This window comes from Puntigrus tetrazona, unplaced genomic scaffold (genome assembly GCF_018831695.1).
Source record: "Puntigrus tetrazona isolate hp1 unplaced genomic scaffold, ASM1883169v1 S000000746, whole genome shotgun sequence".
Taxonomy (NCBI): domain Eukaryota; kingdom Metazoa; phylum Chordata; class Actinopteri; order Cypriniformes; family Cyprinidae; genus Puntigrus; species Puntigrus tetrazona.
Window position 1 is genome coordinate 250,499 of NW_025048355.1, and position 19,911 is coordinate 270,409.

General features: G+C 36.1%; 1 protein-coding gene across 1 annotated transcript; it reads left to right on the top strand.

Moving 5' to 3' along the window:
• Nucleotides 1-424: 424 nt before the first annotated feature.
• LOC122335237 (antigen peptide transporter 2-like) lies at nt 425-7,029 on the top strand. Its single transcript, XM_043233052.1, has 12 exons — nt 425-786; nt 1,093-1,218; nt 1,314-1,428; nt 1,505-1,635; nt 1,790-1,995; nt 2,826-3,023; nt 3,115-3,243; nt 4,052-4,237; nt 4,554-4,727; nt 4,788-4,947; nt 6,271-6,407; nt 6,494-7,029. The coding sequence occupies exons 2-12, from the start codon at nt 1,101-1,103 to the stop codon at nt 6,704-6,706; spliced, it is 1,767 nt and encodes a 588-aa protein (XP_043088987.1). The 5' UTR covers nt 425-786; nt 1,093-1,100; the 3' UTR covers nt 6,707-7,029.
• The last annotated feature ends 12,882 nt before the right edge of the window (nt 7,030-19,911 follow it).

The window sequence follows — 19,911 nt, forward strand, 5'->3', positions numbered from 1 at the left end:
TCATATTCTTTTATCAAATGCATTTTCCACCTCATGAATATCTTTGAAACATTTAGTCAGAACTGCTCCCATATATACTGAATTTAATAAATCGTACAAAATATAGAACATACATAATAGATAGTTATTTTCATTAGTGAAAAAAGTCATTTTGTTGTTTTAAACATACACAAGCTTTCACGAACAAATGTCTTTACCTCAATTCTATGGAATTTTCTCTTAAACTCAGATCATATAACACTGAAACTGTCTTCCCACTGGCTTTACTTAGAAAAAAAAGCTTGCACAGTTGTTATATTCATATTTCTCAGGATCATCAACATGGGAGACAACCTAATTTCATAAGGTACATTCCTTATTTGCTCATTGCTTCTCTATTATAACCTGACAGTCTTTGCAGCCAATAGGAGGCTCTTCTTCTGGTCGACAGAAAGCTTTTCCCAAATGGCTAGTAGCTCTCGCACCAGAGATTGAACTTTTGAAACTTTTTCTAAAAAGGCTTTTTATATGTAACTCGGCATTAACATTTCCATTAGTTATTTCTAAATGTCACAGTTCTTTTTGTTTTTTGGTCATGCTAACGTTAACCGAATTTCGCAAACATTACGGGAATATTAGCTTACTTGTCTCGGATGAAGGTGAAACAGAAACCGAAAGTTAACGGCCACAGTCACGGATGATGTTTTAGCACATATACATCAGAACTGCAGCGCCGGTGTTCTGCGTAGAAAACATCAGGATCTGAACACAACGCGGGCATCGAGTTTCTCGTCGCATCTCTTGGTGGTAATGAACGGAATTGGTTTTGATTTGTGATAGGATAGCTTAACACGTCTGCTTTTGGATGAGAGCCTGCTAAATGGATAAATGTGAATGTAAAGTTGTTTCACTTTTTCATCTCGACCGGTCCGTCATTCACAGTTTTATAGCAGCCAGCTCGAATCAACAGCTTTATAATCGCTTACACAAGAGCATAGACCTCTTCATCAAAGCTGCACGTTATATCATATTCATAGTAGGATCGTAAATTATGGTTTTAAGGTAGTACGCGTTTTGAATAGAGGCTAATCAGCTCCATCCATTCATATGTAGATCATACCATGATGGAGACAGCAGATCACAGTCCACTGAGGACACTTTTCAGACTTCTGTCTCTGTCCAGACCTGATGTGGTTCCTATATGTGGGGCTTTCGTGTTCCTTGTTGCAGCTGTTATTGGTGAGAAATCAGAAACAGCCTCTGGTTATGTTTTGAATATTACTGTACCTTGAAAAAATGCTGATATTGTATTACTTATGTTTGCATAATTTCAGGTGATATGTTCATGCCTGCATATACGGGTCAATTAATCGATTCCTTGAACTCTAAAGTTGACAGTGATGCATTTGCAAGTGCAGTTTTCTTCATGGGGCTTACTTCTTTTGGAGGGTGAGTTTGATTTCTGTGTACTTGACGCAAGCTTATTTGAGTCGGATCTGCATTGAAACCGTTCATGCACTTTCAGGTCTTTGTCTGCCGGTTGCCGAGGCGGTTTGTTCATGCTCACAATATCCAGGCTTACAAAAAGAGTCCGGCAACGCCTTTTTAGTTGTTTCGTCAAGCAAGACATTGCATTCTTTGAAACAACATCAAAAGGTCAGTCCACTCAATGCAGCTACAAAGAGGTGAAAGCTAGAACACTTATTGCTAATGGGATTAATTTCAGTTGAGCTTGTTGAAGTTGCATTGCATCCTGTTTAGATGTTGAAGTTGTAGTTTATGCAGGCTCTGTTTTTAATACTTCATACAGGGGATATCACCACATGTTTGTCTAGTGATACTTCTCTGATGAGCCGCTCCCTGGCTGCAAATGTCAACATCCTTCTGCGCAGTCTTGTCATGACTGTTGGCATCTACTGTTTCATGATTCAGCTCTGCTGGCCCTTGGCCTTGCTCAGTGCACTTGAGTCACCTATTACTATCACTGCTGAGAAAATATACAACAAGTATTATCAGGTAAACGGAAAGGAGAAACACTGAAATGCTGTGATTAATGAGATGAATCATTTAAAATTCGTGCCTTCGTATTTTTCATTATAGATTTGTTCAATTTCATAGTAAAACAGTTTGAATCTGCTCAAATTGTATTCACTCTCAGGCCATCTGAGATGAGGAAGAGTGTTTCTGCAGCAGAACAGATTTGGAGAAGTTTAGCATTGCATCAGTTGTTCAGCAATGGATGCTCTGAAGTGAATGGGTGCCGTCTCAATGAGAGTCCAAACAGCTGATAAAAACTACAAAATAATCCACAAGTAACCCACACTACACCAGTCCAGCAGTTAATGTCCTGTGAAGTGAAAAACTGCTTGTTTGTAAGAAACAAAATCATTGTTAAGATGGTTTAACTAAGCAGTGGCTAAAATATGAGACATCTATCCACAATATTGCTTTTTCTCATCTGAATCAGGAGAGAAATGTACACAGATGAAACGCCATTTACAAGACAAAGTAGTTCATGACAAATATGTGAATGCATATCATGACAAATAGATGAAGCAGTATTATGGACTATTTTGGATTGAAATAATCTAAATGTTGGATTTGTTTAAAGTTAAAAACATCTTGTTGATGTTTTTTTACCACTTTCCATATGATGTTAACTGATGGACTTATTGCAAGACTCATTCAGAGGGTACCCATCCACTGCAGAGGAGGTTACATTTTTCCAAATCTGTTCTGATGAAGAAGCAAACTCACCTTGCATGAATGAGTACATTTCAGGAAATGCTGAATTTGTTTTGGTAACTTCTCTTTAAACTAGCTCGTCGTCTTTTTGTGTTTGCAAGGGGCTGGTGAGTTCAGTCAAAAAGTCCATAGTGAAAAGTAACCAGGTTGCTGGAGAAAGCATTTACCTGATCAGAGCTGTGAGGAGCAATGGGGCTGAGACGGTGGAGCAGAAGATGTATAACACCAGACTGGAAGAAACGCACCGGTTTAAAATACACAGAGACAGTGTCAGAGCCACTTACTTGCTTTTCATGAGGGTAATTATCTCAAGAGGCTACATTCTGATTGCAATATATGTCTCAACCAGGATGACTGTAGAAGATAATAATGAAATCATTTTTTGTTCAGTTATTTCAGTTAGGCATGCGGGTGCTGATCATGTGGTATGGGCAGCGAATGATCAGATCTGGGCAAATGACACCTGGAAACCTTGTGTCCTTCATACTCTACCAAATGGAGATCGGAGGCTACGTACAAGTGAGACACAATTTCACTCCAGAAAACACAGTTCTGAATGTCATCTCTTGTTAATATGCAGACTGTAGGTTTCCTGAAGAGCTTTATGCAGGATTTTAGAGCACAGAATAGGACACGTGATTCAATTACTGTTTTATTTTCTATATTTGGACTTATTTCTTCTGTTTTCAAAAGCAGTGTTAAATCTCAGTCATGATTTTAAATCTGTATTTAATCTCAGAATGATTTCTAGGTAAGAAGAGGTGCTAAAGTCTGATTTTGTTGTGGCTATTCTTAGTAGTTCGATTATGGCACTCTTGTAAATCAAGTGATAAAGGATTTTGAAAATCTGACAGTAATCAGTGTTAGGTATCATAGTGAAGTTAACCCAGCCTGCTTTACATGTTTGGAAATGATTAGCGGTTGAAATCATTAGAAATGTAAAACAAATTAAAAGTAATCAAATCAGTAATTGTTAAATTAATTTTTAAATTTTAAAGTAATTAAAAAAGTTATTCATTTTATTACACTTTAAATAGGTAATATTATATTTCCAAAGGAAATATTTTTACAGAGCAATAAATATTTTAGTGAATTTCCATTTTAAAAGTTTCATAAATAGCTGTGTCTAATCTTCACGGTAGAAGTAGTTGTTAGCTTTTTATTAAATAAAAAATCTAAATATTCAGTGCCTTTTGAAAATGAGTGAAGGGAATGAGAAATAGGGGAAATGATTGCTAATAAACTCTTTTACTGATTCATTAAAAAAATTAAACTTCCACATTTTATTGCAAATAAATACAACGTGTTAACATTTGCTTTATTCCAGACATTAGTTGAACTGCATATTGACCTCATTGAGTCGCTGGAGTCAGCCGACAAAGTCTTCGAGTATATGGACCACAAACCATCTGTTTTATGCGGTGATCTTGCTCCCGACCAGCTCAAAGGACATGTGATGTTTAAAAACATTAGCTTCTCATATTCATCACGGCCAGACAAGAAAGTACTGGAGGTACACAGATTTAATGAAAACCTCCCATACAAAATAGTTCAAGAAAATGCATTAACTTGGATATTGAATTGTTTGATTTAATGGAATAACCAATAGTGTATGAGTAAAATGAATTCAACTTCCTGAATTCAGTATGTTACTCATTTTAGTTACTCCCCTGGAGTTGAACAAGCTCAGAAGAACAAACGTGAAAACTAAACTTAACCATCACGTTGATTTATGAATGCTTTACGTTGCGTTATTATAAAGCAATGTAATGATTAGTGGGAACATGAAAATCCATGAATGAAGTTATATTGGTCTTCTATGTCTGTAGAATATCTCATTTGAGATGAAGCCAGGGTCAGTCACTGCACTAGTGGGTGTCTCAGGTGGAGGGAAAAGCACCTGCGTAGCCCTACTGAAGCATCTTTATGAGCCCCAGTCTGGTGAAATCCTCCTGGATGGAAGGCCTCTGAAGGAATATGATCACAAGTTCTTTCACCGAAAGGTAATAACAGACCTGCTGCATGTGCTTGGAGATTTGTGAATAACGCGTGTTTCAATGCAGGTAGCTGTTGTGAGTCAAGAACCAGAGCTCTTCGCCCGCTCTGTTGAGAACAACATCACTTATGGGCTTCACAGTTACTCTGAAGACGGGCTTCAGACTGCAGTAAAACAGGCTCATGTTAACAGCTTCGTTCATTCCCTGAAAGATGGTTATGCTACAGGTAATACTTGAATGTGCTATTAGCATAACAGAACAAAAAATCACAAATGAAGAAGAAACTGAAACAACAGATGATTCTACGTGTGAATCACGATCATCAGACATAAAACGGCATCAAAACTGTTTAATATTATTGAATAAAATGTCACCAATGAAAAGTTAATGACTGTCAAGCTTTGGGGGATATCAACTCCATCTTTATATACTTATATAATTCTGAAACCAATTAAATTTTGTTCAAAATATTATTTATTTTTTATTTATGAATTTATTTTTGAAAACGCTTGACGCTAGATTAAAATGGTTTTTCGTTGACAAGCAGATGCCCTTTCTTTTGATGGTTTGTATGTTCGGATATTCATATAACAAAATGAATACAAATTAATACCTAAATAGGGACATAGTAGTATACTTATAGTATGATGTAAAGTTCACTTGCAGTATAAAACTACTAAACTAGTAGACTTCAAAAGTGTACTGAAAATGTAACTACTAGTATTAATTATTAAACTACCAGTATAAATGTAAGCTCACTTTTAGTATAGTTTCAGTACAAGCTAAAAACATTGCCATAAACTAGTTGTGTACTCAAAGTTTACTACTGTTTACTGGTATCCTTAAAAGTATACTTTTATATACTAGAAAGTGGGCCAATTTAGTCCCAAGGAGTACTGAAAGGGTACACGTATACTACTAGTACACAGATATACTTAGAAAGTATTTGAACTTTACTTAAGTATACTTAAAATAAACTTGAAGTACTGTATACTACTTTTTGGTAAGGGTAGCCCCTGCTCTGTGTGTGTGGTCATGTGTTTTAGAGGAAAGTGATTTGCAGACAGAATGGGATTCTATAGCATTTTATTCAAACCTATTCTCTCTGAAAAGTCACCTGATTACCTTTAACAAATATTTCCTTTTTGTGTGTGAACTTTTTATTTAGCTTTAAAGGCGCTGTATGTAGGCTTGACACTGAGTGCTTGAACTAGGTATTGCAGTCCAAATTCAAAATATCGGAGGCTTTTTTGTTCACCCGGCTCCTACTCAGACTTGACGCACACTTAAAACCTTATTTAAGGTTTTAAGTGTGCTCATTTTAAAACCTTAGAACATTTTAGAACTCGTTTTAGATTTTTACTTTAAATATTATTAGCACCGTAGACATAAGTGATTGTGTCACCAGCGTTTGAGTAAATTTACTTAGGCTTCTGTTTTTATGGATATGGCATATTAAATAAATTATTAGGAAAAAAAAAGATTCCGCCTCACATTTGCCACCCTGACTGAAGAATGACACACATACGAAAATGATTATGTCTTTCAGATGTGGGAGAGCGTGGTTGTCTCCTCTCTGGGGGTCAGAAGCAGCGCATTGCTATCGCCAGAGCTCTGATCAGACAGCCTCAGGTCCTCATACTGGACGAGGTCACCAGCAGCCTGGACATGGAGAGCGAAAAGATGGTACGCAGCTATGAAGCAATCAATTGGGCATCGCACTTTGAGTTAAAAAAGGGCTCATTATCTGTTATTATCTCTGTCACCATCAGATCCATAACGCTCTGGCATGTTTCACCACTCAAACCACATTGATCGTGGCTCACAGGCTGAAGACCGTGGAGGGAGCAGATCAAATAATAGTGATTGATAAAGGCATGGTATCTGAGAAAGGCACCCACAAGGAGCTGATGGAGAAGAAAGGAATCTACTATAAATTAAGAGAGAGTCATTTTAATGAAGATAACACTGAAACTACTGGTTAGTTAAACAACTGAGAAAATACACACATCCAAAGCAAGTTTGGTTCAGGTGCAGGATGCAATGCAACTAACATGAAAGGAGCAGAGATGTCTTATGTTATTGCGCTGAAGTTTAAACATTTGCAAACTTTTATCTTTTTCTTCCTCAAATCACCTGTTAACTAACTTAAAGTGTTAAAGTGTGCAATATATGTATGCAATGAAAAAAGTAAATATTAACGGTCTTGGTCACTGTATTTGTATATAAACGCATTTTAGCATATGCATATCATCCCATACTTGTAATGAAAAAGAGCATATTCTTATAAATAAATATAATTTATTTAGTTGCTCCCTTTGTTCCTTATTTCATCACCAACTTGAAAAAAATGTTAAAACATATTTTAAACCATTTTGCATGTACGAATATGTTTTTAAAACAGCATTATAATATTCACATTTTTATATATTAAAATATATATATTAATATTATATTATCTATTCCATGGATGCATGTTTAATAAAATTGTAAGTTTTGTAGAAGGTGAAAGAAAGCAAAGGCTGTGTTAGGTGTTTAATGTTTGTTTTTGAGTAGTTTGTTCCTCCCTGAGCGAGCAGACAAAGACTGACTCTTTTTATGTCTGAATGCCAAACACTGGAAAGGTTTTATTAACTCGACTCCACAAAACAAAATACTAACCAACGTTTCGTGCAGTGTGTTGCAATCCAGACCGGCAAATAAAAAAAAAAATGCTGGCCAACCACCCAGATAGAAAATATTATAGTAATGTATAGTAAATACTATGGTGTTTCTGAACCACACTATAGTAAAGTGTGTTATACTATATTCATTATAAATGTTAAATGCCATACTGAAGTATTAACTAATGAACTGTAATACTGTAGTGTACTTTAGTGCATGTTGTAGTATATCCTATATTCAATTATATTTTTAAGCAACCTTTATGTCATAAAATGACTATTTTATATATTTTTCATACACCAAATGTCACCAAAAATCAGAGCAGGAATGGTGCAATATTTATTTAATGATTTCAGAAATTCAGTCTTGTTAATTGTTATATTTAATATTACTTGTAAAAAAAATTGTGAAGGTGCGGTTTGGTGGAAGCATTTGACTTCCTGTAAATGCCTTTGTTACCAGAAAGGTTTTGTTATGCAACCCCAAGACAAGCAATAAACATTGCTACTTTCTAAATAATTCTGTGTTTTATGAATCCATTTAAGTGACGGCATCTCCAGCAACCAGGCGTCTTCTTTAATGTTTTACTTGAAAAACAAGCCGATCACTCTGACCTCCTTTCACACCATTATATTTTTAAAAGCCAGAAATGCTCAATAAGATTAAAGCCATGTTATTTTGCAACCCTCATATCGAGAGGCAGATTGTTTTTTACCAATAAGTCGTTTTTCACCAAACAAATTTTTACCACACTAGCCTGACACACATATTTTGGGCTTTGTTTTTATCAAAGCATTAGCTACCAAACATGCAAACCCTGTTTAGCTGGAAAGTCCCCGTTGATTCACCTGCTACACATTTGTGTGTTTGTCCTGGTGCCTGGCTGTACCTGACTCATGCCCTAATGCCCCACCCTTAACGCCAGCGGCACAGATACAATCTGCTCTACATTTTGGCAACTGCCTGTTAATGCACACGTTCATGGTTTATATGCATCTTTGTTCACATAACCAGAAAGCATGTCGGTGATATACAGTGGTTCAGAGTCGGCAGGTTCATTATTTCAGATAGAGAAATATTCCAACAATAAACAAAGCGACTGGCCATGAATGAGTTAAGTGCTTGCAGAATGCCAGTGAGGGTGCACAACTGGTTTCATGAAATCACGTGATTTTCACGAAATGCCCAGGTTGGCAGTGCAGATTATCAGCACCATTTTGTAATTGCCGGCCATTTTGTGACCTGGAAAAAAGATCTCAGAGAACTGATTCTCTTTAGCGAGGAGAGTGAGCGTGTGAATGCATTTTCAATGTTACATACTGACACCATTCAGTATTCTCTTTCACTTCTTGCTAGTTTGTTTTCGTGAAAAACCTTGGAATAACTTCCCCTAAATATTCAGAATGCTGATTTATTTATAGCATACATTTATCTTTTGGCATTGTCTCATTGGAAAGTACCTGTTGTTCTAGTTTCAGTAGCGCAGCTCTGGTTATGCCTGACGGTTGCGATGTTGTGTTTTATCACCCCCTATTGCCACATAAAAAGTGATCGCTACTTTATAACCATAACAGCACTGTCTACCTTCCTCAGAACGGCTGTCACCATTTTTCTGTTTTCTTCTAAAATGAACAGTGAACAGTGGTTAAGATTAAAATGTAATTAATTTAGCATGGTCCAAAATATAGTTCGAGTACATTTCAGTACAACCTGTTAAATGTTTAGCATAAAAAATGAAAGATGCCAACATTTCACAAATCAAACATCTATCATTAGACACCCCAGGAAAGCAGAAGGACAAAAACTAGTTTTATGACTTACAGGAATACTATGAAATTATTAAAAAGGGTTTTTCTTGCTGCAAGCGAAAAACAAAGCGACTGGCCATGAATGAGTTAAGTGCTTGCATTTTTTTTTATGCCAGTGAAGATGCACAATTGGTTTTGTGAAATCACGTGGCTATTAAGAAATGCTTGGGTTATCGGCACAATTTTGTGTTGATCAGCTATTTTATGACCTGAAATAAAAAAGGGACAAGCTCAGGTGATAGTGAAAGGATCTCACTACATACAAAACCGATTCTTTTTAGCAAGCAGAGTGAGAGTGTGCATACATTACTGACAGAATGTGTGCAGTTTTTCACTGCGTATTTCTTTTTTACTTGCTAAAGTCTTAAAATAAGTTTTGTTGTTGTGATGCATCACCTTGTATAATTTCCCCTTAAACATTAAAAGTGCTGCCGTATTTATAGGTCATCTTTGGGTTTTGATATTGTATATTGCTTAAAATGAATCTGTATTACCTTACTGCATAAAAAAGACAAATGAAAGATGCAAACATTTCACAAATCAAAAAGATATTGTTATACAAATCAGGAAGGAGGATAACTTATAGGAATACTACAAAGTTATTTAAAGGTTGGGATGTACTGCAAACGAACAACCAATCAAATGGCCATAAATGAGGGACGTGCTTAGAGAACAGTTTATGCACATTTGGTTTCATGTAATCACATGACTATTCCCAGGTTGTCAGTCCAGATTATGGGCGCCATTTTGTGAATGCCAGCCATTTTGAGTAAAAGGTTTTGCCAAACTCAAGTGATAGTGAAAGGATCTTGTCACATATGAAACCCATCTTTCTCTTCAGTAAGGAGAGTGAGAGTCTGCATATGCACATATTCCTTCCTTTGACAAAACAGTTTTGCCGTTTTCTGGTGTTTACTTCTTTTTATATTTGCTGAAGTCAATTTAAAACCACACCACCATTTAATGTTCTCTATCACCTTTTTCTTGTTTGTTGCTGTGATACGTAAAACTATTTAAAACAACCTAAAACTATTTCCTTAAATGTATTGGAAATGCTGCAATATTTATAGCTCATCATTGTTATTTGGTTTTTCTTTCGGTAGGGCAGGTCTGTTTAGCATGCTGCCCGGTTCAATCGGTCTCATGGTGCATCTATGATTGCGATGTTATGTTTTATCACCCCCTATTGGAAAATATACTGCTGCCAAGAAATGATACAATGATATTTAGGCCTGGTGCTGCCTCAAAATGATGCCATTTCATTGCCCAATGAGAATTGTTGCTAACTTGCAAATTATATATCTTTTAGATCTTTATAGATATATATATCTTTAAGAAGTACTTTATTTATTAAGTTTGAAATTCCTGTCCCTCTGTTGCGATATGAAAGCATTATACTCTTTTGACCTAGATTTAATGTTAAAGGAAATTTGAGTAAGATAACTTTACAATTAATATTAATATATCAATTACTATAATTGAAAATACCAACTGTATAACTTTAAAATATAATTATATTAAATATAACTCATAGCTACTGACTTCACTGTGTTCTATAATTTGTCTTTTGATGAAATATTTGAAAATGTTAATTATTGAAATTTCAGTATTACAGAGGCTGGAGCAGTGAGGGCAGACATTTTGAGTGATGTTACATTATAAAATGTCTGACAGATCTTAGGTACTTTTTTAGGTTTGCCCACACATGCTACAAAAGAAAAGGAAACAAGTATAATCTATATAAGTTTCTCTCTTCTGCTAAAAGACCAAACAGTCGCCGGTAGACATTAACAGCATTTTTTTTTCCATAATATGGAAGTCAATGGTTACCAGCAACTGTTAAGTTACCAGCATTCTTGAAAATATATTGTTTTTAGTTTGTTTAACAAAAGAAACAACTTGAGGATGAGTAGCCTAAATGGTTACAGGATTGTCATTTTTGGCAACCTAGCATCAATTTTAATGTGTCATGAAAGAGAGTATGTTTAAAGCGTCCGTTTTTTTAGTTTCCTCACATCCTGACCAAGCATTTAAGAGTTTTTCCGAGCTCCTCTTTTGGTTTGATTATACAATCACGCCACCAGCGGCTGAATATCACATGCCAAGCATAATAACAACACCCTGGAAAGTCCCAAGCCAGCACTCTTTCGCTTTCTTTTCTGTTCCAGTTTGTTGGTAAAGCCAAGCCAAAGCCAAGCTCACAGTCATGTGACTCAGTGATGATGGGGAGGGAAGAAACTCAGATTAAATGTAAACTAGCCGCTCCCTGGCACAATGTATGAACCCTAAACTTATTTTGAATCTAATCAATGTTTCACTGACAATGGATCTGTGCATATTACAACTATCATAAAGTTGTATTGTGGGTGACTTGAGAGGGAAACTTGGGGAAATTCTTATAATTTTTACCATGGCCTGATGAAAACATGTTTGTACATGGATCTGAAAGAAAACCTGCTTTAGTCATCACTCAAGAGTTAATTTCCCCAAATGATCTGTGATAATGAAACTAAGAAAGCCATTGGGTTTGAAATTTTAACAACAGACCTGACCAGTACTAACATACCAAAGAACTGACTCTAACCAAAAATAAATAATAATAATAATAATAATAATAATAATAATAATAATAATAATAATAATAATAATAATAATAATAATAATAATAATAAACAGACTTCTTGGCAGCTGATCTGAGCATTTAAATAATTATACTATTTTTATTCATTTCCATTCTAATAATTCTTATTTTTAATGTTATATATTTCTGCACTATATACCTCAACACGACTCATACAGTAAATACATTATGTAGTTTTATCTAACGCTATTTATGAGACAATGAAGTTGTTAAATACAAATCAGTGTAAATAATTTAACTGCAAATGTATATAAAACAGCAGATATATGACATTGTTTCAGTAGCAGGCCAAACAGATTGGTTCGTTAATAAACTGATAATCCCCTAAAGTTCCCAAAGGGGTATTGGAGGGGTGTGTAGCTTTATGGTTACATCATCAACAGAAATGTGGTAAAATATGGCGTTCATTATAGATAAGGGTTTTTTGCTGGAAAGTCCCTACAGTTACAGTAGCCATTGTTTTATTTTGTGGCTGATAAAGAGCTCCCACCAGAGGCGAATAGCTAGAATTTACTCGATCCTGGTGGACTAACAAAAAAAATCAGTCAGATTACATATTTTGGACCACTTTTGGTATTCCTTTTATACAACTCAATCTGTACTCAATCTCAAGTGTTGTCAGAAAATACAATAATTCGAAATGGTAGTTTATGTATAACCTAAAAACGCTATAAACCTTGTTTTCTGGGTAACCCAAACCTTCTCTTTTCCTTACACACATGGCAACTTCTTACGAATCACGCAACCAATCAAAATAAATCAAACTAACTCAAGGCGCTAAATCTGCAGCGTCATCCTGATTTCTAATCCACAGACATGGGCGCCATCTTGTGATCACAACACAAATGAAAATCTTCTCAAAAAGACGCATTCTAGTGTTTCCATCAAAACATATATAAACTCTTCATATAAACTCTTGTATCAACAGTAAACTCTGTATTTATTGAATTATTATTGAATCATTATTATTATAGATATTAGTATTGAAATTGTACAGCGCAATTTTTTATACCTTGTCTGAGTGGTTTGAGGTGTAATGGTTTGTGGTTTATGTGGTTTTGTTGCATTTGGTAACTATGGGTTAGAGTGGTTTCTTTATTGTTCTGTATGATCTAGAATTATATATATATATATACACACACACACACAGTGGGTACGGAAGGTATTGAGACCCCTTAAATATTTCACTCTTTGTTATATTGCAGCCATTTGATAGTTCTTTTTTTCCTCATGTACACACAGGGTATATGGGGTATATTGACAGAAAAACACAGAATTGTTGACATTTCTTCTGCTCTTAAGCTTCCTATGACCTCCATAGTCCTTAAATGGAAGACATTTGGGACGACCAGAACCCTTCCTAGAGCTGTCCGCCCAGCCAAACTGAGCTATCTGGGGAGAAGAGCCTTGGTGAGAGAGGTAAAGAAGAACCCAAAGATCACTGTGGCTGAGCTCCAGTGATGCAGTCGGGAGATGGGAGAAAGTTGTAGAAAGTCAACCATCACTGCAGCCCTCTACCAGTTGGGGCTTTATGACAGAAAGGCACTGCTCATTATCCTGTCCAATACAGTCCTAACGGTGAAGCATGGTGGTGTTAGCATCATGCTGTGGGGGTGTTTTTCAGATGCAGGGACAGGACGACTGGTTGCAATTGAGGGAAATCGAGGGAAAGGTTGAAGGCTGAAGGTTCACCTTCCAAAAAGACAATGACCCTAAGCACACAGCTAAAATAACGAAAGAGTGGCTTCACAACAACTCAGTGACTGAATGGCCCAGCCAGAGCCCTGACTTAAACCGAGTTGAGCATGTCTAGAGAGACCTAAAAATGGCTGTCCACCAGCATTTACCATCCAGCCTCACAAAACTGGAGAAGATCTGCAAGGAGGAATAGCAGAGGATCCCCAAATCCAGGTGTGAAAAACTTGTTGCATCTGTATTTGATCTATCATCAGATGTAGCCAAAATCTCTCTACTCTGGACTGTGTGTGTATATATAAGTGTATATATAATTTTAACTTTAACAGCAGTCAAGTATGTATTTAATGTGTTTAACATTTCAAGGTGATAATTGTGTTAAACCTAATAGCAGCCACACTTGCTGGACCTGTTTTGTCCCATGTCTCAAAGTAATAGCACAAGCACAGCATTATTTTTGCCTCTTGAGTAACACGACTGTGTTATTTATCATTGAAGGAACCCTGATTCGGTCCATGATGACACTGATTTACTGCCACCTGGCGGTTTTATTTTGACATACAAAGTATCTTTTATCATTTAAATAATTTCAAGTATCAGTATTTGAAGACAATGGACACATTAACAGCAGGTAAAATAAAACTTGTTGTAAAGGATTCATTTCTATCAGTGTGAACTGGCCACCACAGACTATTAAGAATATCAAACACTTTACGAGTAAGCCGTCAACGGCAGTCCTTAAGATACCAGCATAATAACACACTAAATAAAGAGATTTTTTTGTCAAGAGCGCACACCCCTGAGTTTGCTGGCTTGTATGAAGGATATCAAAATCTGGATGTCATCACATTTTTCAAGTAAATTAAATAATACTCTTTGGTCCCCGTGGTGGCATTCCCTTAATAATCACTTTGTTTCATCCCGAACCAAAACCCTTGTTAAAGACTTGTCTTGCTTGACTGTGAGCTGAAACTTGATAGCCAAAGGAAATTTTGTGGTTAAATCTTGTCTTCTCTCTGAATCAAGCTTTTCAACTCTTTTTAAGACTTTTTCATGTTTTTATATAATCACATTTAGATTACAGTAACTCTCTGTATTGTGGATTGAATGCCACTACCATGGTCTGGTTTGTCCAAAATACATTGGCAAGACTCTTAATGTGTCCTACGTAAACATACTCATATCACTCCTGTCTTAGCTTCTCTGCATTGGCTGCCTGTGTGTTTCCTTACATAACCCCTCTCAAACTCTTAAATAGTCTTAGATTGCTCACTGTTCCTAGAGTTGAGTTTAAGAAAAGGGGTGTAGGTGCCTTCGCTGTTATAAGCCCTAAACCTAAGCATTCCAGTTCATGTTAGATCTGCTCCTACGTCTTATACGCATTACTTCTCCATCAATTTCCCTCAATCTCTGTATTTCATTTTTAATGACAATTAATATATTTTGTTTTAGCTGTGATCTTATTTATTTGCTTTTTAATTTTTTAATTGTTGTTTGATACTGTTATGCACATTGGTCAGCTGCTGCTGTTGTAAATGGTGCTATATAAATAAACTCAAATTCAGACCCTTAACTCTGTACTTAGCTGAAGCACCTTCACAAGTATTTTTGAGTATGATGCATCGAGATTTGCTCATCAGCCTTCGGCAGTTATCTGCTATTTGTCACTTCTGTTCACTTCTCAAGCTCTGTCGGGTTGGATGGGGGTAGACGCACATTTTGAGGTTTCTCCAGAAATATTTGATTGGGTTCAATCCCAGGCTGTGGCCGGGCCACTCAAGGACATTCACAGAGTTGTCTGAAAGCCACTCTTGCTGTGGGTTTAAGGTTATTGTCCTGTTGGAAGGTTAACCTGGAATTTAGCTTCATCAGATCAGAGAATGAGATGAGTCTGAGGTTCTTTTAGGCGTTTTTTAGCAAATTCCAAGTGTTTTTATGTGTCTGAGTCTGTCCACACCGTCATAAAGCCCAGATCGGTGAAGTGTAGCATTGATTTTTGCCTGCTGTCCTGCTTTATCTCCCTTTTCCATTCCTAGTACGCTAAATAAGAATTGAAAGTTTTGGTATAGATAAGCAAAAATGGACTTTGGCGTGTATATGCTACATTAGGTTTTTTTTATTACATTTTCCACAGGTTAACTTTCCTCAAAGTGTGATAACATCTACAAATAAAATTAGGTAAAGATTAGTTTATAGTCCCAGATTAGAGTATGAATACTTTTGCAAAGAAAAAATAATTTATTATAATTTTTTCATCTTTAATAAATTTGCAAAGATGTTAAAAACTTGTTGTTTTGCTTTGTCATTGTGGTAGTGTAGATTTATACAGTGAAAATGGGTTATTTAAAGCAGGTTAACATAAAGATGCAACATAACAAAAGTGAGATAAAAAATGGAGGGTTTGATTGAGCTGGGTAGATGCTTTAAACATTATATTACGTGAATGGATCAATGTTAAAACACTTGTATTTTCTTTGTTTTCCTGCATGCCGTACGGCCATAACAAATATCAAAGAACCATGCAAATGTGACACTTCATTATTAAATTTATTTTCAAATGTCAGGTGTACTTCAAAAATTAGGTGAAAGAGGATCAGATGGCAAAAAATAAATAAATGTGGGGCTGGTGAATGTGATCGCAATAACCAGAAAATTGATCATTCAAATTTGTGGAACACCATAAATATATAGTTATGGCCGAAAATATCACCACCTTTGGTAAATATGTAAATTAAAAAAAATTACCTTTGGTAAAAATAAATCTCCATTAACATTTCATTCCATAATAAGAATTAAAAATGGAGGGAAATATCATTATTATTAATAACTGTTATTCTCAAAAACCTGATGAACACAAATATTGGTATCCCTTTCTTGAGTAAACTGTCTCTAAAGTATATTACCATTCATATTCACAATTCTGAGCACTGCGGGGTGATTATAAACATTTATATAACAAATTATCCAGCCATGTCTTCCTGTTTCACAGAAAAATAAATAGGAGGCAAAACAAGCCCAAATACTTATAATCATCCATCACAATGAGAAAAAACTAAGATTATATTTCTGATGTGCAGCAAAAGATAGTTATTGAGCTTCACGAATTAGTGAGGTTACTTTAAGAATAGAGCTGTGAAAATCAGGGCCATCAGGGTAATCATTTTCAATCATCATAAAATATTACAGAACTGCCTGGAAGAGGACGTGTGTCTATATATCGATCTCATGCACGAGAAGAGTTCATGTTTAAGTGGACAAAGACTCTCCAGACCACAGCTGGAGAATTTGCAGAAAATAGTTCTCAGGGTCAGAAAACCTTAAAAAGAGCACCTGCATCACCACATGTTGTTCAAGAAAAAACTCAACCAAAGACTCCAGCATATTCAGTTATCAGACACGACTGGAACATTTAGATTAGATTAGATTAGATTAGATTAGATTCAACTTTATTGTCATTACACATGTACAAGTACAAAGTAACGAAATGCAGTTTAGGTCTAACCAGGAGTGCAATAAGCAGCAAGTGCAGGATATAGGTACAAATATAAATTACAAGTGGACATATGTACAGGGTTTGGTGAACACAGGGATAAAAAGCACTCCATGTGTACAATCAAATATTCTTCTGCTATATTTCTGCTGGAGGTCCTGGACATCTTGTTTAGACACATTAGACATCATGGATTCTATCAAATACTAACAGATAAAAAAGAGTGACTGGTTCTATTAGAAATCTTATAACGGGCCATGATTGGATTTTTTTAAATAAAATATCAAAGGGATTAACAATGCAGATTAATTTTCACAACCTTCTTTGATCATTTTAGCCATGACTGGATGTGTTACACTCAAGTTGAAAATTTCAATTTCCTGGTTATTCCCATCATAAACACTAGATGTCACTGGTGTACACTAAATGAACTTCTCCAGGACGGCAAACGATGCTATTATAAAGGCCTATTATAATATTAAAAGTATTACTAGTAACTTCTATACTCTGATTTAAACATTTAAATCCTTCTTGCTGTGGTGAAATCACAAATAAAATGTGGAAAACATTATGTATTATCCAAAATATCAAATTCTATAGTATAATACTATAGCATAATAATCTTTTTTTTTAAATTTCAGTTTTGTTTGTTCATCATCCTGATAAAATAAATATCTCTCACTATTTTGATGCAGTCATGAGTTCATCTGATGAGTCAAACAACTTTACATACAGGTTGTGGAAACTTGTGGAAAAATGTGTGTTAATTTATTTCAGTTGTTTCAAACTCAAATTGTGAAACTAATTTTTTTTCACAAATTTTTTTTCTAATTCAGTGCACACAGACTGAAGTAGATTAAGTCTTTGGTTCTTTTAATTGAGAGGAGAATTTTGGCTCACATTTAACAAAAACCCACCCATTCACATCCCAACAAATTAGAATACTTCGTAAGATCAATAAAAAAACGTTTTAGTGAATTTTTGGCCTTCTGGAAAGTTTGTTCATTTACTGTATATGTACACGATGCTCGGTAGGGGCTCTTTTTGCTTTAATTACTGCTTCAGTTCATCGTGGCGTAGAGGTGATCAGTTTGTTTCTGCTGAGCTGGTATGGAAGCCCAGGTTTCTTTGACAGGGGCCTGTAGCTCATCTGCATGTCTTGGTCTTTTGTTTGTCATTTCCCTCTTGATAATACCTCATAGATTCTCTGGGGTTCAGGTCTGGTGAGTGTACTGGCCAATCAAGCACACCACAACAACACCATTTAACCGTATGGTGCTTTTGGGGGTGTGGGCTGACACCAGATCCTGCTGGAAAATGAAACGAAGAAGGTTAGAAGATGAAGAAGAAGGAAGTTTCTTGGTAAACGAGTGCAGTGATGGTGGTTTTCATTTAACAGAATGTACCAACACCATCAGATGACATTACACCCAAAATCATCACAGACTGTGGAAACTTAACACTGGACTTCAAGAGACCTGGGCTACGAGCTTCTCCACCCTTCCTCCAGACTCTAGGACCTTGGTTTCCAAATGAAAAACAAAACTTACTCTCATCTGAAAAGAGGACTTTTGACAGCTGGGCAACAGTCCAGTTCTTCTTCTCCTTAACCCAGGTAAAACACCTCTGATGTTGTCTGTGGTTCAGCAGTGGCTTAGGAAGAGGAATACGACAACTGTAACCAAACTCCTTCATACATTTGTGTGTGGTGGCTCCTGATGCCTTGACCCCAGCCTCAGTCCATTCTTTGAGAAGTTCTCTCAAATTCTTGAATCGATTTTGCTTGAAAATCCTCATAAGGCTTTGGATCTCTCAGCCGGTCATGCATCTTTTTCTTTCACGCTTTTCCCTTCCACTCAGCTTTTTGTTACCATGCTTGGATACAGCACTCTGTGAACAGACAGCTTCTTTGGTAATGAATGCTTGTGGCTTACACTCCTTGTGAAGGGGGTTAATGACTGTCTTCTGGACAGCTGTCAGATCAGCAGTCTTCCCCATGATTGTGTAGCCTAGTGAACCAAACTGAAAGACCATTTTGAAGGTTCAGGTCACCTTTCCAGGTGTTTTGAGTTGATTAGCTGACTGGCATGTCACCATATTCTAATTTGCTGAGACCGTGAATTGGTGGGTTTTTGTTAAACGTGAGCCGATATCATTTGAATTACTGAAATGAATGAACTTTTCCATGACATTCTAATTTATTGAGATGCACCTGTAAATATATGTCAATGGTACTGAGACGTAGTCCTGTTTCCAGTGAATTGTTGCTCATTTACCTCCACCACTGCTTCTGTCTAATGCAAAAGTGATTGTACAATGCCGTAATCTGATAGTGCTGATGCATTGTCTAGCTTCAAACTGTTGCTTCTCTTTCTGAGTCAACAGCAAACAGTTTGAAAGCATATTGTAATAAATATGCCACGCACACATTTACAGCAATGTATTCATGGTAATGTCTCTTACACAACTCAGCACAAAAAAGCAAAGACAATTGGACTTAAACAAATTAGGTATAACTTAATCTTAATGCACATTTAAGAGGAAGAAACAAATGTACATTTAGGGGAATCATCTGAACAGTTTTAGTGTATAATAAATATTATGAATGCTCCTGGTCCAGCTTTATTTCCACACATCGTTGCAGAGGTGAATGTGATAATGCAACAATAGTTCTGCATAGCAACACTTCACACCTGTGCAGAGCAGAGCTGTTGGAGTTCATTGTGTCTGGGTTCAGAATAGAAGTGCAAATGGCTGTGAGAATCACTCTTAATAGCTCCACAATTATAACTAGAGACATTTTCACAGAACAGCCTGTAAACCTAAAAAATGGGCTTCTAGCAGTCACTCAGGCACGCCTCTGTACGGATGGACTGAAACTATCCACGCTTT